At 38.7% G+C, this 25,488-nt stretch overlaps 1 protein-coding gene across 7 annotated transcripts in view; it reads left to right on the forward strand.

Annotated features, from left to right (window-relative positions):
- Positions 1-25,488, forward strand: part of MLLT3 (MLLT3 super elongation complex subunit) — a 255,214-nt gene that overhangs the window by 159,991 nt on the left and 69,735 nt on the right. For 6 of the 7 annotated variants that reach the window (XM_045022448.1, XM_045022447.1, XM_045022449.1 and 3 more), the window contains 2 exons: positions 13,379-13,461; positions 17,338-17,481. In XM_045022448.1, coding sequence (XP_044878383.1) covers positions 13,379-13,461; positions 17,338-17,481 — 227 coding nt within the window. The remainder of the gene's footprint in view (positions 1-13,378; positions 13,462-17,337; positions 17,482-25,488) is intronic. The other variant, XM_045022454.1, reaches the window with a different exon arrangement.

Genomic DNA, 25,488 nt, shown 5'->3' on the forward strand with positions numbered 1-25,488 from the left:
TGCTTCCATGCTGATGATACTCATTAAAAAATAATGTGTTAATTAAATTTGTGACTGAATTCCTTGGGGAAGATTTGTATGTCTCCTGGTCTGTTTTACCTGCATTCTGCCATATAATTCATGTTATAGCAGTCTCGGATCATGACCCAGCACATGTTGATCATTTTAAGAACACTTTCACTGCAGATTTGACAAAAGGCAAAGAAGGTACCAATGTAAGATTTCTAAAGATAGCTACAGTGCTCAACACAAGGTTTAAGACTCTGAAGATCCTTCCAAAATCTGAGAGGGACAGGCTGTGGAGCATGCTTTCAGAAGTCTTAAAAGAACAACACTCCGATGCAGAAACTATAGAACCCAAACCACCAAAAAAGAAAATCAACCTTCTGCTGGTGGCATCTGACTCAGATAATGAAGCATGAAGGAGCATATGAATGTTTAGCATACTTGTTTGTCTGAGTGATTGGCTCAACAAGAAGTAGGACCGAGTGGACTTGTAGGCTCTAAAGTTTTACATTGTTTTACTTTTGAATGCAATTTTTTGTACATAATTCTACATTTGTAAGTTCAACTTTCATGAGAAAGATATTGCACTACTGTATTTGTATTAGGTGAATTGAAAAATACTATTTATTTTGCTTTTTTACAGTGCAAATACTTGTAATAAAAAATAAATATAAAGCGAGTACTGTACACTTTGTATTCTGTGTTGTAATTGAATCAAGATGTTTTAGGATGTAGAAAATATCCCAGATATTTAAATAAATGGTATTCTGTTACTGTTTAACAGTGCGATTAATTGCTTGACAGCCCTGCTTACTTTTAATCAAATGAAATTATCTAAAGAATTAATGGAGTGTGTGATGGATAAATTTGAACCATGGGTGCAGAGTCTGAGAATGAAATGTGACACAAGCATTATGTTGCATTGAATACAAGGGTGACTCAAATAGCAAGGAAGATGCTTGTTCTTGGTTTAACCTTTCCATAGTATATAATAAAATCAAAAATAGAGACAAGTGTAATTATATTCATTTGGCATCCTCAGTCCTTCATACCAAATTTGGAAAGATAAGAAATAACAAATAGTAATGCAGTGTTCAGTAACTTATCATGCAGAAAAAATATGCAGTACAGTTGGTGATTCAGATAAAAATGAAGATTTGTGTAAATCATGAAAAATGTAAAACAGAATTGCTAAATAATATTTAAACTTCCAAATAAGAGCACCAAGATCTGGCTTTGTTGGGTTGGCCCTCTTTGATATAAATGGAATACATGTATTTTTTAAAATGTTTGATTTTTACTTCAGGAACAGAATTTATTATCAAAAAATTAAGAAGATGCAATAAAAACAAAATGCAGAGGGTAAAATACCTAACTACTATGTAGCAACACCAGACATGACATATCTTCATAGTTACTCTGCCAGCTCTGAGTAAGTGTGAAGATGTGCTGATACCCAGAAATTAAGTATATTTGTTCCTTTTCCCATGTTAATGGTTCCTATAACACAAGCTGAAGTTCATAAACAGAATACCGTAGTTTTAGGAAAGCTCAAAATAAAAAAATTGCCAGCCAACTAACTGGTTTATTATACAGTCTGTGTACTTCCAAACTACTTGTGATACAGTTATTACCTTTTTGGGTGAGAGCTTTCCATTCTTTTCATATGGCGTGTTTTCTGCATGTGAAATTTCCAAACTCTGTGATCCTTACACGATTCCAAACCTTGTTTTCATGGGGATCTAACAGTATTGTGCCAAAAACACTTGGTCACTGGAAGTCAGAGAGGGAAGATGTCATCAGCTAAAGCAGGGAGAGGACCAAAAACACACTTGAGGTTTTGTTTTCACTGACACAAAGGTGTGTTTTACCAGTGAGATAACTAAAAACATGATCGTTATTTCCCTGCAATATCTTAAGTGGAGTCAAGACACTTGTACTTTTTACCGTGAGGTAGCTAGGTGGGGTCCGTACAATAAACGCCCACCTGTGGTCAGCCTTGCCTAGTTTACCTCATGGTTGAAAACTACAATGCCTTTTTTCCACTATATTTTTATAGCAGGATAGCTAACATATGAGAACTATTCTTTGGTGGAGGTATAGCCTAACTAGGATTGCAGGGTTAAGCTCTAGAAGGAAGGAAATGCCAGAGTTAAGGTTGCCCTTGCAATGTTAACTTTTCCCCTTTATACGTATGCATTAAAATACATAGAATATCACACAATTTCCCTACAACCTTAGATACCCATCTTGTAGTACTGAGTAATTATTTGAGCATGCCAGAAAGTCTGTGGAAGTACATAGAAAATACCCAGTAAACTGTACTTACAAAACATAGATATTGGGGTGTATGCCATATAGAGCAATACTGAAAATTAGCTCTATTAAAATTGGTGTTTATAGGCCATCGGAGTTCACAGCTATGTTAACTTTGTGGTTTCCCTCCTTATCTTCTGAATTGCCTGTAACAGAGGCTGTATTGCTTATTTAAAAGAAAATGTATAACACATGGGAGCTGACAATCATTAAAACCCATAACTAGCTTACAGAATATTTGCTATATAAAATGTCCAAATCAATGGTTTATGTATAAAACAATGAAAATGTTACAAGCTACTAGATGTGACACTGAGGATGTAGGAAAATTGCCATTGTAGATGAGAAATAGTTATGATTGCCTAATTCAAGGTTGACTGCAATCTGTATACACAAGAAAACAGAACTAAGCTTTAAACATGTATGAGTTTTAAATTGGCATTTCCTGACTCTTGTATGCTGAACTGTGCAAAATCATTAACACCATTTTTTGTTTGAAATTATAAGTTTGGTTTTAAATGTAGTGAGTAATTGTTTGTTTATTGCTTCTTCTGTGGGTCTTGTAACAACATTTAACTAATAAACACTGTAACCAGAGCTGCGATGATATTGTCATAGTATTTTTGTATGAAAGGATGCTTTGGCATGACTGCATTCTCTTTGGGTTGTTTATAAGCACCATTAAATAAATTTCCATTTGAGGAAACACAGTACCTATGGGAAAAGGGTTGGTAGAGCATGGGGAATGTATAAAGTTTTCCTCAATGGCAGAAGGTACACCTGGGTCAGAATATAGCAATACAAGCTGTAGAAAATATCTACTTCACCAAGGGGCCCAAAGCTAAAGTAGCAGAGTCGGCTACAGAGTAGCACGGCCAAGGAGCTGCAATGGAGCACCATTTGAAGCTCAGAGCTGGGCTCTCATGGCAAAGGGATGGGATGGGGCACATGTATACTGCTAACCTTCCCTGGGGAGTGAATCCCAGTTCTTGCTGGTGGAGTTTCCTTTAATGCAGATAGCGAATGGAGAAGGGTCAATCAGTAACCAAAGCACCTCAATTACATGAAGTGCTAGGACGATCTGTCCGTATAAGACTATTGCAGTTATTATTCTTTTTCTCAAATCAGTTGTGTTCATGTAGCTGTAAAATACTCTTCTTCCGTGGGTTTTTTTTTTTAAATTTCTCTCCTAACTTGAAATTTTCCTGTGTAATATGACTCTCGTTACCCTAGTGAAGACCAAGCTACTCAAGACTTTGATATGAAATTTAGAATGATAAGGGGAGTAAGGAAAACAATACTGTACACAAGTAAATGGAATGTTGTTGGACACCAGTGGGGAAAGAAACTTTTTGATTAGCCCTTGGACTCTCCAAGAGTATAGACTGGAGTCTCACATTACACAGATCTTTTCTGATACTTGTTGAGGACATATGTATCTCTTAGTGGGTGTCGGGATGCTTTTGTGAACTCTCAGGACATAGGGCACTACAGTCTGGAAACAATTCTGTCTGTGTCTGCACTGGAGCAAAGTCAACAGTAATAGGGACTATGCTTGATACTAAACCCATTCAACATTATGTTAGAGCACTAATTAGTATTAATACTTACTCTGAAACGTATTTTGTATCTTTTGTGTATTCATAATAGAGGGATGTTTTTTCATAAGAACTCTGGTGCTTTTTTTAGCCCTGGTTCAACAGTACATTTTCTAGTATTCAGAATGCTCTGTGTGTGTGTGTGTGTGTGTGTGTGTGTGTGTGTGTGTATGTGAAAATTGTGAAATGACTAAAGTAAAATTCATCTCATATTAGAACTAGAAAATTAATGGTTATAAGTGGTAGCTACATGCTGTGATAATTCAAAACTGCTTTGTTTTTATTTCCTTTGTCTCTATCTCCAAAGGCTCCATTATCAGTCTTTATACTTCATGACTTTTTAACAGTCACTGCTAACAGACTACATTAAGCTATAGGTTCTTAGTTGATTCCAGTCAGTTTCTCAGGTTTAAGTTAATGTCCTTTGCAGTGTATAAGAATGTGTATAAACACAAGTAGAAGTCCAGCGGCTTTCAGGTTTTGGAGGAAAGAAAGAGAAAAATCCAAGAAGTAAAACCTAACACATTTATATAAGCAATAGGAGGCCCATTGGTCCTGATGAACAGGACCCAGTGGTAGAGGGCCAGAACCCATTTTTTTAGGGCTTGTAGTCCTGGCTTGCTGTGTGACCTTGGGAGAGTCATTTATATTGAGGTTTTCAAAGGCACTTAAGGGACTTAGGCACTCAAGTCCTATTGGAAATGGGCTTCAAAATCCCAGTCTAAGCCTCTTTGTTCTGTAGTTTCCTTATCTATAAAATGATTATTATGACACTTACTTTTGTTAAAGTTCTTAGATTTCTACAAATGGAAAGTGCTGTAGAAGTGCCAGCTGATGTTTATTCCTTTACAAGTTGACTATAATGTTCCTACTGCAATTTACTGGAAAAATGTTGCATTGATTGGCAGGAGCTATATTTTCTTTCACTTTGAAGAGCAGTACAAGAACATTTACTAATAGTAAACTACAATGCTGATAGGTGCAGATAGAGAAGCTGTTCAGGACCAACTTCTCCAGCATAGTCAACACAAAAATTCTGATTTTTTTTAACTCTTCCAAAATTGACCAGAGTTATCATGCTTTGAGTTGTGCTTTCATGTAATAAGATTGTCACAATTTAAAAAAATCAATGTTAACCCCCATTTGCAATATAGTAGTAACTGAGATACTGGAGTGGTTTCCTATGGTAAGTATAGAGAAGAATGAAATATTTCAGATATCACTCTGGATGTTGACTTTTTAATGGTGATCACTGTATTTTGCATAATTAATTACACCACAGTAAAGATTGCAGGGCAGTTACTGTTATAACAATCCCTTATTTTATTTGCTGATAACTTCCCAAAGAATTCCTCTTTGGGGCTGAAATTCTATGCCTGTTATGTGCTCATAGGTGAACTTGTGTGCGTTAAATTTGAGGAAAAGCCCTTAATTCCTTTTCTGGTTTACAGATAAGTTGTACAAGTTGTTTTTCTTCTTATATTCTAAATGAGATTGTAGGCACTTGTTATTCGAATTGGGTTACAACAAGAACATGTAAATAGTCCTTAACTAGGAATGTGTGCTTTATGCTTGAAAAACTTTGCGTTTGATTGCACTTGATTTTATAAAGCTCAGGGTGATTTTTGAATATTTCATGCTGAATATGTGTAATGGAAAATTTCAAGTTATAAAGTATTTAATTCAGTATAGAGGCACTGCATATGTGTACAGATGTACACTTCTCAAAACAGGATAAGATGGCAATCAGATTTCTTCTAACTGCTGCCTTTCCACCAGGATCCTCTCCTCTATCTAGCACTCCAGCCTCTCTTCTTTCCTCCCTACTTTTTTTGAAATGTATAATCCTTAGATCAAGTTTCCCAAACTTCTCAAATCTAGATTATAAATTCTTTAGTTTATGGACTCCCACTAGTTCTTTGTACAGCCCATAGCACAACAGCGTCCTATTTTGGTTGGGTTGTTTTTTTTTTGTTAACTGGATAGCTTATAGTATACCTGGATATGTTAATCTCTATTCTTTAAATATATGCCCAAAAATAAATGAGATAATGTGCTGTTTAGCAGTGTTAATTTAGTCATAGAAACTCTTTCCTGATTTTTTAAATAACTGCACTGTTCTAATACCCTGCAGAAATAGCTTTTAAAAAAAAAAAATTAATTATGCCACAATACAGTGGTTTCCCCCCTGTCCCATTTCCACTCATGCCAGACCTCCACAAACTTCCCACTGTGTTTGCTATTTTGGTCTGTATTTGCTAACTGTTCTTGCCTATCATATTATGTCTATCTGTTTTCCTTTGGAGCTTTTCTTTCCTGTTTTTTTTTTCTTTTTTGGTCATTCTTGTTTTTTGTGGTTTCCAAGTTTCTGCCATTCCCTGATAATTCCACATTCCCATTCTCCCACTCTCCAGAATGTTCTAGGTAAGGTTTGCGCATTGATCAGGCTAAACTGCATGTGCACTTGCAGCAGAACTGAGTACTGTGGGAACCTCTGAAAAACAAAATGAGACGCTTGTGCCCGCAGACTGCTGTCTGAGCCTGTACGCAGGAGCTGCTCTTGCCAGCAGCTATATTAATGGCTTCCACAAGAGCAGGGAGGGAAATGGGGTGGCTTTCAAGGAGCTCATTTGCAATACTAGTCCCTGTACATTTAGAGTCATGCAACTTTCCTTGTTCTGTTCCTTTTGTTCCACAGCTCTCACTCTCCCCTCCCCGGTATAATTCTCCTTGACTTTAAGGTCAATCTTCCAGGTTGGAGAGAAACAGAAGCAGAAATAGCATCCTATGATGGAATGTGTGTTTGTAAACCCATCACCCTAAGTTTCAGTGAAACCTGTAAGTGTAGCAGATTTTGTTTTCAGAGCTGTAACATGAAACGTTGACAAGTTACTATTCTTCTTCAAGCAGTGGCCCTTCTGTGTATTCCACTATAGGGATGCATGCAGTCCATGTGCCTGACCCTGAAGAATTCTTTGAAAACAGTGTCTGTTGGTCTGCTCCTGTGAGCCTGTTCTCCTCATGCTCTGCACCAAACATGCAAAAGGAGTGGGCTGGCCAGCCCCCTCTTCAGTTCCTGTTTATCACTGCATGGCCTGAGATAGACCCTCCAGTGTCCACAGATTCTCCTTTCTCTTCAGCCTTCTTATCTTCACACCTGTAAATATTTCACAATTTGTTAGTTTTATCTAAATTATTTAAAATTCCTAGATTTTTAAGGATAAATTACCTCAGCAGGACAGGGCTTAATTTCAGGCCCTTATTGATGAAGGCAAGCTGGTGGCCAGAACTTCACTGCAATCTGAGGTCATTGCACACTATATTGAGCTCAGTGACCATTATCATGCACTGGGAATCATGGACACATTCTTTAGGCGTTTCCCAGGGAGGTCCAGAACACTCTGGAGGGACTTGCTCTTTGACAAGACCAACCTTTTCAGTGAAAAGACTGAGTCTTTGCTCTCACTAAAAGACTCTGCTCTCTGACTACATATACACCAGCCCCTAAGAGGAAATACCACAAACATGCCTACAAACCAAGGCCTATGCCTCAACTATTTTACCATCAGCAATCCTGTGAACCGCTTCACAAAAGACAGAGGGTGCAAAAGTCAAGATACCCTAAACCTTCCATGTTAACCCAATCTCATCCTCCGGGAAAGAGGCACTTTGGACGGGATACTTGAGAGTTGCGAAACACTGTTGATGCTATTTGCACCCAAGCCTCTGTCCTTTGGTGGCCATCTAGCAATCTTTTTCCACAACTGAAGAGAAATAACAGACAAGTGCATGCTGGATATCATCCATTCTGGTGATGCCATTGAGTTTCTCTCCCTATGTCCTCCAAAAACCCCTTCCCAGTCACCATTCAGAGGCCATTCTGACAAGGAGCTCCTCCTCCAGGAGGTAGAATCTCTCCTCCACTGGGGAGTGATAGAGTGAGTGCCTATTCAGCATCCAGGGAAAAGGGTTCTATTTGAAATATTTCCTAGTTCCTCAAAAGAAGGAAGGGTGGAGACCCATTTTTGGCCTGTGATGACTTGTTTTTATTCACAAACTAAAATTCCATATTGTTACACTGGCATTGCTAATACCATTCCTGGAAAAGAAAGTTCACAGCTCTTGATATGAATGATGTGTATTTTCACATGGACATTTGCCCTGCCCATCGAAAATTCCTCAGGTTTATGGTGGTCCATGGCCACTATCAATACAGGGTGCTTCCATTTGGTCTAGTAATTGTACTCTGGTCTTCACCAGAGTTTCTAGTAGCAGCAGGAAATTTCACACGGAGCAGCTCCACTTTCTTCACATATTTAGGCAATCGGCTTCTCGTTGGCAGGCCACGCTTAGAAGCTCTTGCATTAACCATGTCCCTGCTTCATCTTTTATCATCCCTAGGAGTCTGTGTAAACATGAAAAAGTCTATCTTCACCCCAAGACAGACTATCGAATTTATAGGAGCTACTCTAGACTCAGTCAGAGTGAGGGCTTATCACCTAATGGACAGATTTCATGCCATAAGCAACTTGATACACCAACTCATATGTACCAGGTGAGCACAGCATGAACACAGTTGCCAACTTTCACACGGTAAATAAGCACCCCAACTTTCACAATAAGTCAAAAATCAAGCTAATCCCATTTCAAAACAAGGCCAAAACAAGCCAATCCCTAAGAATCCCAACACTCTATATGACTAGATCCCCCGGTGTGCAGTCTGGGACTGTGGTGAACCTGCTGTGCACTCCTTACTCTCTCCCTCTCCTTGCCCCGCTTGTCCACCTTTGCCCCTGCTTGCCAGAAGCTGATAAAAAAAAAAAAGACATAAACTGCAACAAGCTACAAGCCAAAAACTAACCAACAAGCAACTCACAAGCCAATTAAGCCAAAACCAAGGCAATTTCTGCATTTTTTTTTCACGGGTTTGGCATGTCTGAGCATGAACAGTGACAGATCCCACCAGAATGGGGGCCTCACTAATTTGGTGGAAAGATCTTGGATTAGTCTATGTGGGTGTTCCACCTCTCACACTCAACAAGGCAGTAATTATGGATGCCTCCCTGCTAGTCTGGGGAGCCCACATAGACGATCACATGGTGCAGGGCCCTTGAATACCCCAAGAGACTAGAGTGCATGTAAATCTTCTGGAACTCTCTCCTGTCATTGAACATTGCCTTCCTCATTGCCATCACCTCAGCCAGATCTTGGGGCCCTAATGACTGATCAACCATTCACAATATTTCATAAGGATAAAGTGTCTCTACAACTACACCCAAAATTCATTCCTAAGATGGCTGTGGAATTTCACATAAACCAGTCAGTTCACTTACCTGTATTTTTTTCCCAAAGCCCCGTGCCCCTAGTGAGGAGATGAGACTTCATTCCTTCAATGCGCAATGAGCATTGGCATTTTACCTATAAAGAACAAAACTGATCAGACAGTCATCTAGATTTTGTTGCTGTAGTAGAATGAGTCTGAAGTCAAGCTGCCCCATCTCAGAGTGTCTCTAAGTGCATATCTGGCTGTATCTTACTCTATCAATTCACACAGCTTCTTCCCTCATATGGGATAAGGACACAAGTGGCCTCACTGGCATTAGGTATTCTTTCTTGACAGTTGCAGAGCAGCTAGATGCAATTCCATCCACACATTTTCGAGATAATAGCCTTGGTCCAGGACTCCTCCACTGATGCATCCTTTGGGGCAGTAGTTCAACAACTAGCTATACCATCTGCATCCTTGCAACACCCTCCTCTCTGAGTGCTGCTTGTCAGTCACTCACAGTGGAATACACATAGGGACAGGGGTGCTGGAACAATTTTTATAGTGGGGGTGCTGGGAGCCATTGAACCAAACTGTAAACACTCCATATGATGGAAATTACTTCAAGCCAGGGGTGTGGTAGCACCCTTAGTTCCAGAACCTATGCAATCGAAAAAGAATGGGAGTTACTTAGCTTATTGTAACTGGAGTTTGTTGAGATGTGTGGTTCCTATCTATATTCCACTACCTGCTGTCCTTCTCCCTTGCTTCAGATCTTGGCAAGATTTGGGGTAAAGAGGGAGCCAAAGAGGTGATTGGTCTGCTGCTCCTTTATATCCTTGGTGCAGAGCTCGAGAAGAGCAGGGGTGCAGGCATGGACCAATGGACACTGCTTGCAAGATTATTCCAGTCTCAGGTGTGTGGAGCACATGCACACCCACATTGGAATTCAGACAGGGACAACACATCTCAAAGAACTCCAGTTACAGTAAGGTAAGTATCTTCCCTTTCAGCACTGCTAACTGCTTTGTAAATCTAAGCGGGTAGTGAAGACCTGCCCTTAGATGCACAAGAAGAAGCTGACATGGCATATATGAGAAATGAGACCTCAGTGCATTTCACTTAACGGGAGCCTGAGACTTCAGTACCAGCCAATCTATTCTTCTCATACATGAAATGTTTCTATATTGCATCATTTCCATTTGGGTAAATCTTACTGCTTAACCTTTCCTTCTTTTTGTAAATGGCCCTATGCCTGAAACTCCCCTTTTTGTTTTGCTCGATCTTACTTAACCCTCTCCTTCGAACCCCTTCTTAAAATGCACTTCTTTAAGAGACTTTCATTAACTGTAATTCCTCCTCTTTCCTGCCAAGAAAATTGAAAGACATTTTAAATAATGATTGGAAGGGGGAAAAAACGTGTAATGAACATAGCACATACGAAACATTAGGGTGTGTTCATGCTGCTTTTCCTGCCTCCCTTTCCTACATCCTTGGTTTATGAGATGTAAATTACATGGTGACAGGCTGCTGCACTGGTATGCAGGGAAGTGGTAGTGTATGGAATCTTTCTCGCTTCTGCACCAAGTCTGGTCCAAGGGCTGCACAGGGCTAACAGCTCTATAGCCATCCCAAAGAGGAGGGCCAGAAGGAGGAGCTATGGCCCTATCCCCCACGGCACTCTGCAGTGAGCAGCAGAGCTTGCCTGGCCACAGCGGGGGAACACACCTACTATACTCACTTTAGCGTGTAGTAGCAGCCACGCTTCCTGTGGAAGCTGGAGAGTTGTGGCAGGTTCTGTAGCATTTGAATACCTGCCAACACCTTACATATATGGTATTACTTTGTCTCTATAGATTATAATTAATTTTGGGCAGGCAACTTGTCTCTCTGATCTGTCTGTAAAGTGCATTGTGCACTGTTGTTGGTTTTTATTAGTAGTACGTACAGCATCTGTGGTAAAAATGTTTCCTTTTAATGTATATAACAGGGGTGGCCAAACAGTGGCTCACGAGCCACGTGTGGCTCTTTGACCATTAAAGTATGGCTCGCAAAGCTCCCCCCCACGCCTCATTCTCCACCTACCAGACTTGGGGGGGGGGAGCTTGGCATCTCTGCCGAGGTAGAGTAGGGGCTTGTGCCCAGCAAGGAGGAGGTTCTCGGGGCTTTTGCCCTGTGGCTGAAGCTGAAGTCCCGAGCCCCGGCAGGAATGCTCTGGCTCTCAGACGTCTGAAGATTGTCATATATGGCTTGGAGGATCGGTAAGTTTGGCCACCCCAGTATATAAGGTCACTTACTTCATATAACATGCATTTTACAATGCAACCTCCTAGCAATACCAAATGAGCTCTTATAGTGCAACAGATATTAACTTATCTGGTGAATTACTATACACAGATTCAATCTGTCAGCTGACACTGATATAACAAGACCAGATGGTCCAGAGAAGTCATGTGTTCACATCAGTTCCACCAGTCATCCACAGAGGATCTCGCAATCTCTTATTGTGTCACTGAGATGATAGCACGCAGGAAATTAGCTTGTACAAACACTGAAGTAATGTTAAGGAACTGGTTTAACACCTCTGAAGAGTTAAGGTTTCCCTAGCTCTCTCAGCTTAGTGTGATCTTGTATCATGTCAATTACTTTGCAATGCTTTAGCACAGTTAAACAGGAGGAAGAAGAGGCCTGGGTTCTGAATCTCCTGAACTTTTTGAAAAGGTCAGGGCCAGAGTTTGGCTTGAGTTGAGAGTTTTGGTCCCAAGGCTCACGTTTAAAGTTGCTGGAGTTACACACAACTAAAAGTGCATGTACTACATCGACAATATAGGGGGAAATGTTATCTAGGTATATTGGTGTTGTAAATCTTATCCTATTATAGAAGTCCACACCCTACAGTGTACGGTTTGTATGTACTGCTCTAATACCATAACATAATTCACCATTCCTGAGACTACCAAAGCCTACTGTATGCCAGAATATTGTGGCTTTTCAGCATGTTGCAGATTTTGGTTTAACTGGGATACAGTAATACACAAATTACAGAGAGTTGCTCTACTGTCTTTGAAAGGGTATTTCACAAACTCCACCACGGTGGATTGATTTAAATCAAAGCAATTTAATTAATTATTTAAATAAACTGTTTTAATTAACTTTCCATTTGTACTTCAGCTGTTTTTTAAAGAAAGGTGCATTCTCATTCATGGATATACCATAGCTATTTTAAAGCAATTATAGAGCTTAATATATTTAGATATTTATTAACTGTACATCTAAATATTTTAGAAAATGGTGAGTGACATACTGCTTATGTACTAGAGAATTAATATTTTGCTCATGATTTGTGTCAAACTGTATTAGGATGGTAATTGGAATTTAATTAAACATAAACAGTATATAACATACATATTTTTATTAAACAAAACAATCTTAAATGTTTTGGATACATAAACTTCAATGTTTTTCCATGAGCTGGAGAATAATTTTACATGGTGGGTGGAGTCATAGTCATAATTTGAGAACTGAGCCAATCAGAGCTCATGTAGGGAAAAGCTATAAAATAGGAGTCTGAGACCACCCAGATGGGCTCAGTGGATGATCCTAGTGAGATGCATGATGGTGTCTCCTGGAATCGAAGCCTGGATCAAGATGCCTTTGATTTCTCTGCCAGTCTCTTACACCCGGAAGCATAGCCTTTGGGTCCTCCATTGGATCAAGCACTTAACACAGTACATGACCTATTGTGCCATATTTCTTAAATTTGATCTCAAAACTTAGTTGTTTTTTCCTAACTCTTTCTTTATATAGAAAAGCAGACTTTAACTCAAAATTTTTGATAAGAGGCTCATGGATTCAATATATTTATTTTTAGTTGCCAGTAAATGTTTCAAGAGGTGATAATATGTTTAGGCCTTAACATATTTTGTATTGAATTCAGTTTTAATTTTAAATAGGTTATTTTTAAAAAGAAAAATGTATTATAATTTACATTACAAAATAAAAAATCTGGTTTAAATACAAAAAATCAATCCATTCTTATGCACCTTGAACTCAGCAGAGGGAAGTAAAAGACAAAACTATGACCAACTCTGTACCTACATGTCTAAATGAAATGCTTGTTCTAATCTTGCCATCTTCTTTAAGCTACTAATGACCCTTGTTATTAAACAGATTTTCTTTTTTATTGTTTCAGTGTGTAAAGATCCACCTTACAAAGTTGAAGAATCTGGGTATGCTGGTTTCATTTTGCCAATTGAGGTTTACTTCAAAAACAAGGTATGTAATCTGATACTGTTTAACTTCCTGCAAAAAAAAGATTAATATGCAAGTTATTTGATAGTTTGCATTTTATTTCACAAACCACAAAAAACTTGTTAAATGCCATCATAAAAAGTTACTACAAACTCTAAAAATTATGGCTAGTTTGAATGACAGAATAGGTTTGCACAGTGATTTGTACAGATTGTTCTATGAAATAAGGATTACCTGTGAGAAACTGAGAAGGATTACTAGCCTTTGTCAGAAATTGACTGGGATTTTAGGAAGTTTTTAAAATGGTACTTGAGTTTAAAAAAAGAAGCTGATTTTGATGCTGTTTTTACAATGGTCCCATTGTTCTAATTAATATTGCCAATTTGTGTCATTAGTTTACTTTTTGGTCTTTCAAAGGGAACCTTTTTATACCGTATCCTCTCTGGGAAAAAAAAATGTTTTAGTGTAATGTGAATATTGGTACTTTTGAATTCAACATTACCGGGGGGCACAGTTAAAAATAGAGTTTTTGCCATTCCACAAAGATTTCAGTATTGTGGTTTCTCCCAGTATAATTTCTGATAGATACTTTTTCTGCAGGTACTTAAGGTAGTTAACATTGAGATTTTAATAAAATACATGAAAGGGACTCTATAGCTAATAACTTTTCAGATAAAAAAGAATAGGATTTGGGAGGGGAATAATCAAAGTTCCATAGCTTCTTGAATTTAGTGTAAAGTACTTTAGTGTAACGTATCACAGTATTTCAAGTTGCATACATATGACCATTCAATGTGATTTGGTGGAGCTGCTGTCGTAAATGAAACACGCAAACAGTATTAGTAGCTTATCTTGTAATATTGAATTCACTAAAATGTAGTTTGACATAGTGGCTTGAAACAGAAACACGCATTTATATATTTTTGTTACATCTCTATGTTTTTAGAATTTTAAATAAGACTAGTGAACTAAAAAAACCCTTGCGTAGCCAAAGTATTCATTGAAACCTGCTCACTTAAAAGGTGGTTTAGATAAGTGCATTTACACAAGTTTCAAAATGCTTTTAAGAAGGCACAACAATGTTCCATTCTTCTCTATGGAAAGTTCTGCCAAGACACAGGCAGAACAGATAACACGGCTGCTACTCTGAAACCTGCCAAGATACAGTATATGATTTTTTTTTCTGCTCATCCTATTTTAGGATTTGCTCAGGTACCTTTTAGGTTGTTGGTTTTGAACAGTAGATGTTGAATGATAAGATCTGCAATGTTCCCTGTATCAATCTGTGGAGTATAGGGTTTACTCTGCCTCACCTGATACTGGAGAAAGAAATAGAATTGATTTAGTGATAAACTGGCTTTTTGGTGCATTTGTCTCCTTTAGGGAGTAGCTTGGTCCATTCCAGGATATCTGACTTTATTATAGAAAAGCAGTCCATTTTCTGGGTCTTTAAGCCCCATCCATTCAGAGTTCAGCCCAAAACCGGGGACTCAAAGTCAGAAGACAGTGATTCATTGAAGCATCTCTACAGAGGCTTCCCGCCCGACATTTCTTTTTTTGTTTTCCACCCAGACTTTTGGCTGCCTTTGCTGAATATGGAGGCCTTCAAGTCACAGGAGCTCTCCAGCAGGAATTGTGGCATATACTGAAATCAAGGACAAGGCTCCAATGATTACAGCTCACCTCACTCTCAAGCAACATTTGGAATTGGGAATTTGCAAACGTCCCTCACTCCCGTTTTGGTGCCATGGAAATCAAGAAGCAGCAGTTGGGCTGTGGGTCAGCCAGTTCTTCGCACAGATGCAGCATCAAAACCCTTCCTGCGGTCAATAGCACACAAAGGGGAAAAGACACAAAAATAGAGCCAACTCTAATTCGTGAAGGTCTCTTCAGCCAAAATATTACCTTCTCCTGGCTCAGCTACTCTTCCTCCCCCAAGCTGCTTCACAGGAATTCCAGTACAGAGAAAGAGGGGATAGATTGGAGGAGGAAGAGGAGACAGATGATCATCACTTATTCAAGGTAGACAACTTTTCCATTTCTGATTCCGAAGTGTCCAAGGTATATGTAGACAAGAAAGGGGTGCAGGAAGCCATCTGCTGTGGACCTTGGACTCAAAGAATTACAGTATTCCTGTTCCTGAGACTAAAAAGGAATTGGTAGAAAAGCAATATGCTCTTCCCTCTGACAGAAAATTTTTCAAAGCTTTAAGGAATCGCAGGAATGCCAAGAAGCATATGGCATATTCAGCTGCAATGAGGGTTCAGTTAACAGCAATTGAGAAATGTACAGTAGTCCCTTAAAACGTGCTTTTACATCCAAGCTTTCATTTTAAAAATGGGTATATGAGCCAACTAGGGGAGTTAAAGTGAGTTTCAGTGTGTTCCACCCTCCTGTCAGGGCTGCCATTAAATAATGGCTGTGGCTTTTACAGATGCTTCTTACAGTAAATTTCTTCTTTGAAGTGACAGGCTCTGGTCATCAAATGTTCAAAGAATTTTCCTGAAGACTCCAGTTTGTTCACTTCTACAACTTGGGCTTATATAACAAACTTGCAGGTACCAACTGAATGGCCAAGGGAATGGTGTGGCTCTGCCCAAATAGTTTGAGGAATAATTTATTCAAGTTTTTCCCAGGAAACCATACATCAGCCTCTCTATGTCGTCATCCGTGGTACATTTCAATATAGTCAATCAAGCTACTGGTTCATCTAAAGGGGACTGTTCTCCTCTGTCTGTCTTCAAAAACAAGCTACTGCAGGCTGCTTTTCCTGGGTCACTACTTCAAGTTCAGAGATACTGCAGCTTTGAGAACTTAACCTGACTTTGTTTAAAATCTTTGCTTTGATTTTTTTTTACTGTAATTATGATTTTCAAGCTTCCTGCTGTCCACATCCTTGGAATCCTGAGGAGTCAAAAGTAAATACTTTTTTGATACGATTTAAGCACTCGTAGTGTGCTTGCCACCAAACGAGACCCAAATACAGCACTCTCTCTGAGTAGCTTATGATCAAAAAGACATGCTGGATGTATGCTGAAACTGTTATACTTGGGATTGCTAAGGACCCTCTTATTAATCTGACAGCTTATTTTTCTCTTATTAGTACTCTGTCTCACGTGTCCATTGTTTGGCAACTTGTGTTGTACAACTGGCAGGCATAGCGAGTTGAGTGATGTCCATTGTTGTCTTCTCTTAAGACTTGCTCTTGTGGAGCAGTTGTCCCATTTGGGGCTTCTAGGAGAGAAATATACAAGGATAGTTGTAAACCTACAACATGATTAATTGATTCCTTGTCCTGGTATTACAGATTGGAGTCTAGTCATTGATATTAGTAACCTTTTTGTAGAGGAGCTTTCCAAGTGATAAAGCATTGGTGATCCCTTCCATGTCGTGTGTGACTTACCCCCGTTTTACTCCCTATATTGGTACAGGGAACATGGAAAAAAGCTATATGTAATTACTACCTGAAAGTGTCATTCCTTACTACACTAGCAATAGCAAGATATTGTATTTATTTTGTGGTGGAATGTTTGGAAATCTAGTTGATTAGTCTGGATCCTGGGTGATGAGGTCACATCAGTAGTGACAAGGAACAAAATGAGCAGAGACCATGCACAGGAGTATGCTAGGCTGTCACAGCTTTATTCCGGTTAACTTTTTTTTTTTTTAACTGCTGATGAAGAAGAATCAGCCACAGATTACTACAGAGGATCTTACATTAAAACTGAACTCTTGCAGCAAGCTTTATGCAACTAGTTTTAATATAAGAGAACAGTACAAATGTCGTAACATTCATTTTAATTGACACCTTCTTTATTTAACTCTTTTATGTAGCACTTGTTTTCAAGCTAATTATTTGTGGTGGTAGATTTTTTCTATGTGGTTATTTTCAACCCTCAGGAAGAACCGAAGAAAGTCCGCTTTGACTATGACTTATTCCTGCACCTTGAAGGCCACCCACCTGTAAACCACCTCCGCTGCGAAAAGCTCACATTCAACAACCCAACCGAAGAATTCAGAAGAAAGTTGCTGAAGGCCGGAGGGGTGAGTCCCACACCCATGTTGAAAGTCATCACATTAAAGAACTTGCTGCTTATTGCTGGTGCACTGAGTGTAATAAAAGTTGCTTTGAGAGTAAAATTAAGTGGAGTATGTGAGTGATTGTTTGAGGGGGAACAAGTAAGCAGACCTTTTTTTTTTTGACAGACTGACTGACTGACTAATGCCAAAGTACACTATTAGTTAATGGTATCTTTCGCTGTCTTTAAGGTTAAAGTCTTCACATTTATTTCTGCAAAGGCAATAAGGAAATTAAGTTCATGAATGAAATTTCTTTATATGGGCCTCTGAAGTTGAAATGCAGGATACAAACTGTGGTGAGATCAAATAACACAAAGTTAAACTTTGTTTAAAAAATTGTGATTATAGTGTTTGGAAAATTAAGTGGACCAAGTGCAGAAGTGATATGTAAGGCAGCATGAATTAGACTCCCTTACCCTCAGACTGCTTTCGATCTACTTATACTCACTCTTCTGATTTGTAAGAGAGACAAAGTTGGTGTAAGTTACACAGTAGGAGCCAGAAGACAATGTATGAAGGTGTATGTTATACCAACTTAGGGTTTGTCTACGACCCTGCAGGTAAGACTTTGAGGGTGTGAAATGCAGCATCTGCTAGCACTGTAACTCCCTTGTGTGGAAGCTGCCTGTGCTAACTAAAAGGTACCTCGTTAGAGGACTACATTAACATGAACAGCAACATCCACATGGGGGAGTTACAGCGTAGCATGCTGGTATATGCCATAGTCCAAATTGTGGGACTATGTAGAAGTAGCTTTAGACTTCTTTCCATAGCGGTTGAATGGGTGTTAGTAGGCCTAAGACAGTCTGTTAGCGTAAGAAGGACAAACTTATATCATATGTATGAATGTTAACATCTTTGGAGGAAAGTGCCTCACTGTTTTGGTGTGTGTTTATATGAGGGAGAGGTTTCTGTTTATATGTTGAGTAGTCATAAGTAAATAAAAGGATTATTCTTATTTGGCTTATGTAGGGGGTCTTCGAAAAAAGAACAGATCTTGTACAAATGTATACAGTCACAAAAAGAAAGGGAGAAAAATGATTTGAGACAGTGACTAGTTAGAAAGCAAGTAGTCATGGGCTGAAACTGAAGAGGGGACTAGTTTTATAAGTATTTCTGACAAAATGTCTTAGCTTAATAGGATCTTTGAAAATAAAACATTAAGTAAGTGGTGTGCATAAACTGGAAGAGGGAGTTAGGTATGTTTCTGGAAAAAAGAATAAGTCTGTTGCTACAGTAGCCCTGTGTGGGTATAGAAAGATGAGCTACATTTAACTTCAACTTGCATTTGCTAGAATTAGAAGTGCAGCCCTGGGTGGGCTTATTTCTGGCTTTTTAAAATGTGCTTACAGATAAAAGGCCAAAAATATTTGAAAAGTCCCTTTTTTAATACTTAGCATATTGTATATCAGTCCAGGCATCACTGGAAAAGTTAGTTCTGCTATTGTAAGGTAACCTGAATGTACACTTTCTAACAGTTTTAATTATTAACTCCCCCCCACACACATACAGATCGTGTTGACTATCGTGCTACCATTTATTTGTTTTTCAGCTGGACAATAACAATAAGTGTCTAACACCTTACATTTGATTATATATGACTTAACTTTGTGCGGTGCCAAAATGCATTTATCTCCTCTTGTTCTGTATACATCACTATCTGTTTATTGTGCATCATTTTCTCTTGCTATTTGGAGAAGACAAATCAACCATCATTGTCTTTTTTTTCCTCTCACTTCCCTCATGTACTGGCAGTCAACAAGTCACCTGTATCTGAGGCTACTAGTCTTTCATACTTACCTCTGTTAATTATCTCTTTGCTAGTGGCCTATATCTAATCAATTCAGTACAGAAAATGCAGTAAGGTCTTGTCCGTTTAGTAGTTAAATTACACCTGAAGGACTAAAGGTCCTCATCGACCTCCAGTACTGGAAGACCCATTTTATTTTTACTACTGTAAATTCTCCTTACTCTTCGGGACGGAGGTAGGAGCACTGAAAATCTGCCCCTCCCCTCTATTCTGAAGAGTGATTGAATAGACAACTGACTGAATCTAGGATGTAGCACTGCTGACGCAAGTAATACACTTCAGATCAAGATGAGCATTTTCAGGGCAATGAATTTAGGAGTGTTTTCACCATCATTGTTTCAGCTTCTGTCTTCCCCTTATGTGGAAACCCAAACCATGGTGCATGTGCTTCTCACAAGTCAAATGAAGCTGCTTTAGGAAATCTAAACTAGATGCCTAGTGATTTATGTCTCTAGTTGGCAACATTTAAGACATGGTCGAGTTATTCTCCTTCAAGATGAATGGTGCTCTTTAAATGTAAAATACGATGTTTTCTTTTTAGGAGTAAAAGATGGACTCTATAAAACTCTCCCAAATTGAGAATCTTTTGATTAGTTTTTTTTATAGTTGTATGGAGAATGTTTATTTTCTTTCCAAAGCTCAAGTCCTGCATTAATGTGTCCTGTGTGCAAACAGGACAGGAAATACATTACTACAGTACATCCACTTTCCTGAAAATTATACTGTTCTTCCTTTTATGGTCCTCTTGATTCTGAACAATTACTGTTCAAATCCTATTTTGGAATATTCCCTTCCAAATGATAAGCTTGACTCCAAATGCTTGTCTTCTCTCTTGGGAGGAGGTGGGGTGAGGGAGAGAGGGGAGTTAGAGTATATCTTCCCGCCATCATAAAGATGAAGGGCAGGCTTTGTGTAGGCACTATCCAAGTACACATGCTTTGAAAATAAATTGAGGCTTTTTCTTTAGACTGAGAAACAAACACAGAGGAGAACTATTTGCACTTGCTAAGCCTGTTTTCAGACTGTTGGAAAATACTGGACTCCACCCAGAAGACCAACCTAGAATAACTTGGAGTCATGCCATATTTCAATAACTGTAGTCTCCTGTCTAAAACCTAAATCACTATAAGTCAGAGGATCCTAAGAGTCAGCTGACTCTGTGTAGCTGATTTCCCTTCCAGTCTGAGAATTATTTTCTCCTTATTGTGAAAAAGATAAGGTGTAATTTGGCCTTGGAACTGATCTTTCTATAATCAAGAAACTTAAGGAGAACATTTGTTCCAAACAATTGTAATTTGGACATGACCTTTGTACAAGTCCTTTCTCAAAGCTGGATTTCTGCAGGAGAACATTTTCTACACAGAAATCCCTTCAGAAATAACTTTGTTCATCTCTATCTTCCAGTTTTAATTAAATAAATCTCTGGATTTTTTAATGTATATGGAGAGGAAAAGGATTTGCAGGAGCAGGTTTTAACAAATCCTTGCATGAATATTCACTATCTCCAGTGGAGTTCAGTCCATCTCTTTCTCTAAAGATGCTGTCCCAGATCAAGTAGCATTACTCGCAGAACAAGGAATTTCCAGTGAAAAAGTCAACATCAAATTTTGTCCTTGTTTTTTCTTAAGTAGAGTACAGTAATGATGATCTGGCAGGATTGATTGGCAGGGAGCAGTGGCAACCAGTTGGTCTTGCCTTATATACATAAGCAGTGTGCCTTTTATCAACCTGACTAGATCAAATCCCAGAGGACAAAAAAACAGTTTCCATTGATGAAAACTCCTCTTGTATTTGAATGAAGACTCTGATGTGTACCTTTTTCTGACCCAAAGCCAATAGTTATGACAACGGTAAGTCTAAGCATACCTCCCAGAGACCTCTCATTTTAGACAGAGAACAGTTAGCTGGGTGCAGTTTGGCTCACTTTTCCCTTCATTCTGTGGTAAAGAAGTTTCATTTGATTCCATTCCACTGTTTATTTTCTGTCAAAAATACAATTTTTAATGGGAAGATTAGAAGTGGTATCTCATCTGTTTCTTAAGTCAGGAGCAAGAAGTTAATTTGTAGGACTCTGAATGATAGGTAACAGTTAAATTGGAGTTTTGCCCCTGAAAATCCCAGTCTTCCTCGGACAAACCACCTGTTTCAATATGACATTACAAACAACTGCCTTGTGAGTTTTGCAGGAAAACACAGGAAAAATATTTTTAGTTCATGTTAAGACAGCAATATAATACAGCCCTGTCTGCCATATGTACAATAAATGAATGTTTGTACAGTTTGCTATTGTGTAATTAATACTCTTGACTTTTTGGAAAGGGACTTCAAATCCATCAGTTCCTCCCTTAACTACAGAATACAGTCCGCCCTTGGAGAGCAGCCATCATAACTTACAAAAAGAGTCCAATTTATAACATTTTGGGAGAATTATTACAAATATGTGTGGTTATTAATGATGTGGTTTGAGGTTTTAGATCAAGAGGTTGCAAGGAGTAGGTTGCTGTTAATCAGTGCAGCAAATAACTCTCTTGGAAACAGATGTTTTTCTTTTTGTCTCTGCTGTCTCTGAACTAATATTAGAAGTGCAAGTTGCTCCTATGGCAGAAACCTTTCTCCCCTTGCCCATGGATAGACAGCTGGTCTTCTAATGAATAGAAGGAAGAAATAAAAATGAGCATCTTGGGGAGTGGTACTTTAAACAAGGGAACTGTAAGTTGTCAGAAAAGTGACATTTCTTAAAGATGTCAGCATTAAAGTTCAGCGTTTGCCAATATTCATCATATACTTAGCACTTAGTGCTATCTGAAATTACAATAGGTCCCTATATGTTGAACAAGTAGTGAATCTTAATTGCTTCTACTGCATGAAGTATATATTCTGAATCTCCTGTAAATAATCTACTGTAATGAAAAAAAATGTACTACTTGGGGAAGCTGGAGCCTCTCAAGGACCAACGTTAGGTATAGTGTTCCTTTAGGGAAAGGATTATCTTTAATCTTTTGCTCTGCATGATTTAAGTAATTGAATTGTTTATTTAAACTATATGATTAGCATTTGCTTTAGTGTCCAACACATAGTTTAGAAGATCCAAGAGCTTTAATTCCCCTTTAGTTTTTAATGTATAGGAATGGTGGTTGAATGTTGGGGCACATTTTTTTTCTTGTTCGTTTTAGTTAATATCAAGTCTATCTCAGTACTTTTGATCTTAAGTTATTTTAACTTGAAAATATGAGCTTATTGGTTCCAGGGTGGAATTTTAAAAGGTTTGAGCCTTGTTCAACTTTTCTTTCATTAACTTTGGCAACAAAACAGGCATGTTTATGGTGATTTGCTGGTTGTGGAGTTGTGATCCTGGATCTTCCTATATGCAATCTTCAAAGTTTTGATGTTTCTCCCTGCACTGAGATGCCTTCCACTGAATTCCTTCTGCTGTCAAATTCTTGGAGATTTCCTCTTAGAACTGCTGATCTTGGCTACATTTCCCCAAATCATGGGTCTTAGTGATCTCACACCAGAGGTTCATCAGAACCTTCGTGTCAGCATCTGGACAGCTGGCAGCACGCTGGGAAGAGGATTTCTCAGACTGTGTGTGAAAGTGCTGTGAAAGTGCAGCAGAAATGTAGTAGGCATGCATGGGGTTTAAAGGCTGATTTCCCCATATAAGAACATAAGAACATAAACTTGTAGGTGAGTTCCAGTGCAGAAGAGGGGAGTAGGTAGAGGAGAAGAAATACAACCCAGGTGGAATGGTGGGAAGGCACTGAAGGAGTGTCAGCACTCCTTGATTAGTCTGCATCCTCACTGCAAAGTAAGCAGATTGCCAGCCCAGGTTGAGGCAAAACCCTATATCAAGCCTATATCCTCAGCTATATATGTTAGTGCAGGCTTAAAATACCCTTAAGCCTGGGGCAAAGGATGTTCTGTGTGAACATTGAGGAGCTAGGGACCACATCCATGCTACAGCCTGAGCTAACTCTGCAATGAAGACATACCCTCAATGGCTATGGGATTTCAAAGTGTTTTCAAAAGGAAGTGCTCATAAACGCAGCATAGTGGTTTTCCCGTATAAGTAAAGGGCACCATATTTTATCAGCTGAACTCTTTGAGAACTGAACCCTAGGCCTGTCTCCTTCCTTAATTTAAGCTTCAAGGAAATGTGCTAAGTTTCAAAAGAAAGTGTTCACAGCCTAAACTTTTTCTTAAAGTTATGTCTTAGCTAGCAAGATCAATGTTATAGAAGGGGACTCGGAGGATGAAAATGATGCTAGGGTTGTTTTTTATTTTCAACTCTGAGTCTGAGAAGGACAAGTGGCCTGAGGATCAGAAAATTCCTCTTCTCACATTAATTGAATGGGCAGGTAGGGAAATGTTTTTGATTATAGTAGCCAAGAAATGAAATGTACATAGGAGACTTTATTTTGCTACTGTCAGTTTTACAGAGCCTATGTAGAAGGTTAAGTTGTAGTTGGCCTACTGCACACATTGTCCACCCCACTGACCAGAATTCTACCACTGTTCATGGTGGTTGATAATGAAATAACATGCTGTGGACTGTAGGTATTAATTTGACCTCATGGTGCTCACATTTAGGAAAATCTACATTTTACTTGCAAAATCAATATTGGATTTGCTCAGTTTCTTTGTGGAATACTGAAATGTTCCAAGTTACCTCTCTGAACATAACTCTGTGTTTTACTACCAAATCAAACGTTAAGTATGGCATTTTCAGAAATGTTCAGCATTGGCTAATTCTGCTCCTGCTAAGGGTAATGGAGTCTTACCATTAATTTCAATGGGAGCAGAGTTAGGCCAGCTGTCAGGATAGGATTTTCAAAAGTACTAATTCTATTAAGAAAAAGTACATGAAAAGCATCATATGGGTCACAGGGTAAGACATGGTACTGTATTCCTAATTCTTGTTCTTCTTTTGCTTTTTACTTTTTCTGTGACTGATTTGTGAACTTTTTTAAAAAAATACTGTTTCACATCAAGGTGAGCATCAAGCAAGCAGTCGTTGCATGTAACAATTCTCAGCTGACTTTTAACTTTGCTCCTGTTGATGTTTCCTCATTCTGTCTAAACCTCCACTCTGTTCCAATGCCTCTGGAGATGCTGGGTATCACCTTCTACATTGACTTCCTTTAAGTTGTTTTCAAGATGGAGATAAGTGGATAAAACATCAATGTCAAGAGATGGTGGTTTGAGCAGTGGCTGAACCACAGTATATTGAATTTTGATTGAGTCAGAATTGTTATCCTTTAGGGAAGAACTGATGGCTTCCATTCCAATGATAGTTCCTTGGCACTGTGTGGTTTTTTGTTTTTGTGTGTGTATATATATATATATATATATATATATTTATTTATTTTCAAGCTCTGAATGGCACAGATCCCACTTTCAGTCAAGGAGTAGAACACAGTCAAACTCAGTAATAGTGAGTGAGCTCATGCCTACTTCCTCTCATGAAGATAAACTGATGCTAGCACAAATGACATTTCCCAGAAAGGATATTTGCTTATAATGTTGTAATGTGGACTCTGATTCAAGAGAGAGAACTTGAATTAACCATGTTCTTTGCAGACCTGACTAGCTCCACTGTGTGTTATATAGTAGAGGCAAAGTGTGTTTTCTACCCATCTATGTTCAAGACCATGTTTGTAAGGTTTCAACCCCTGCCTGGGTGTGGTATTCCAACTAGCCATAGTTAAAGTTCTGACCCTTAACGCCTCACTTGTATCAATTGATGTCCCATTAGTTTTGATACATCAATGCAGTTAGCTCCATAGTTGCTTCATTGCAAAAGTACCTTAAGATGCTACCATATGTTTGGTTGGTTGGTTTACCTATTTATCATACAATGCTTCGCAAATAGATTATATGTTACCCAATAATATATACCCTCCAAGATCAGGCCAGGTTCAGTAGTCAGCATGGCTGCATCTTGCCTGTCTGACTAGGAAGATGGATTCTCTTCCTTAAAGGATTTTAGAACCAAGGCACTTAACTCTTTCAGGTACTAAATTTAACCAGCATCAGTTGCATCATCAATACATTTTCCATCACAATGCTTTATTCAATAGCCAAGACTCCTGAAAGACTGACTCACATTTATATTGCTTACTGGGATGGCAATAAGTGCAGGCCTTTCTGCCTCAAGTAGA

Source organism: Mauremys mutica, chromosome 6, assembly GCF_020497125.1.
Source record: "Mauremys mutica isolate MM-2020 ecotype Southern chromosome 6, ASM2049712v1, whole genome shotgun sequence".
Classification (NCBI taxonomy): domain Eukaryota; kingdom Metazoa; phylum Chordata; order Testudines; family Geoemydidae; genus Mauremys; species Mauremys mutica.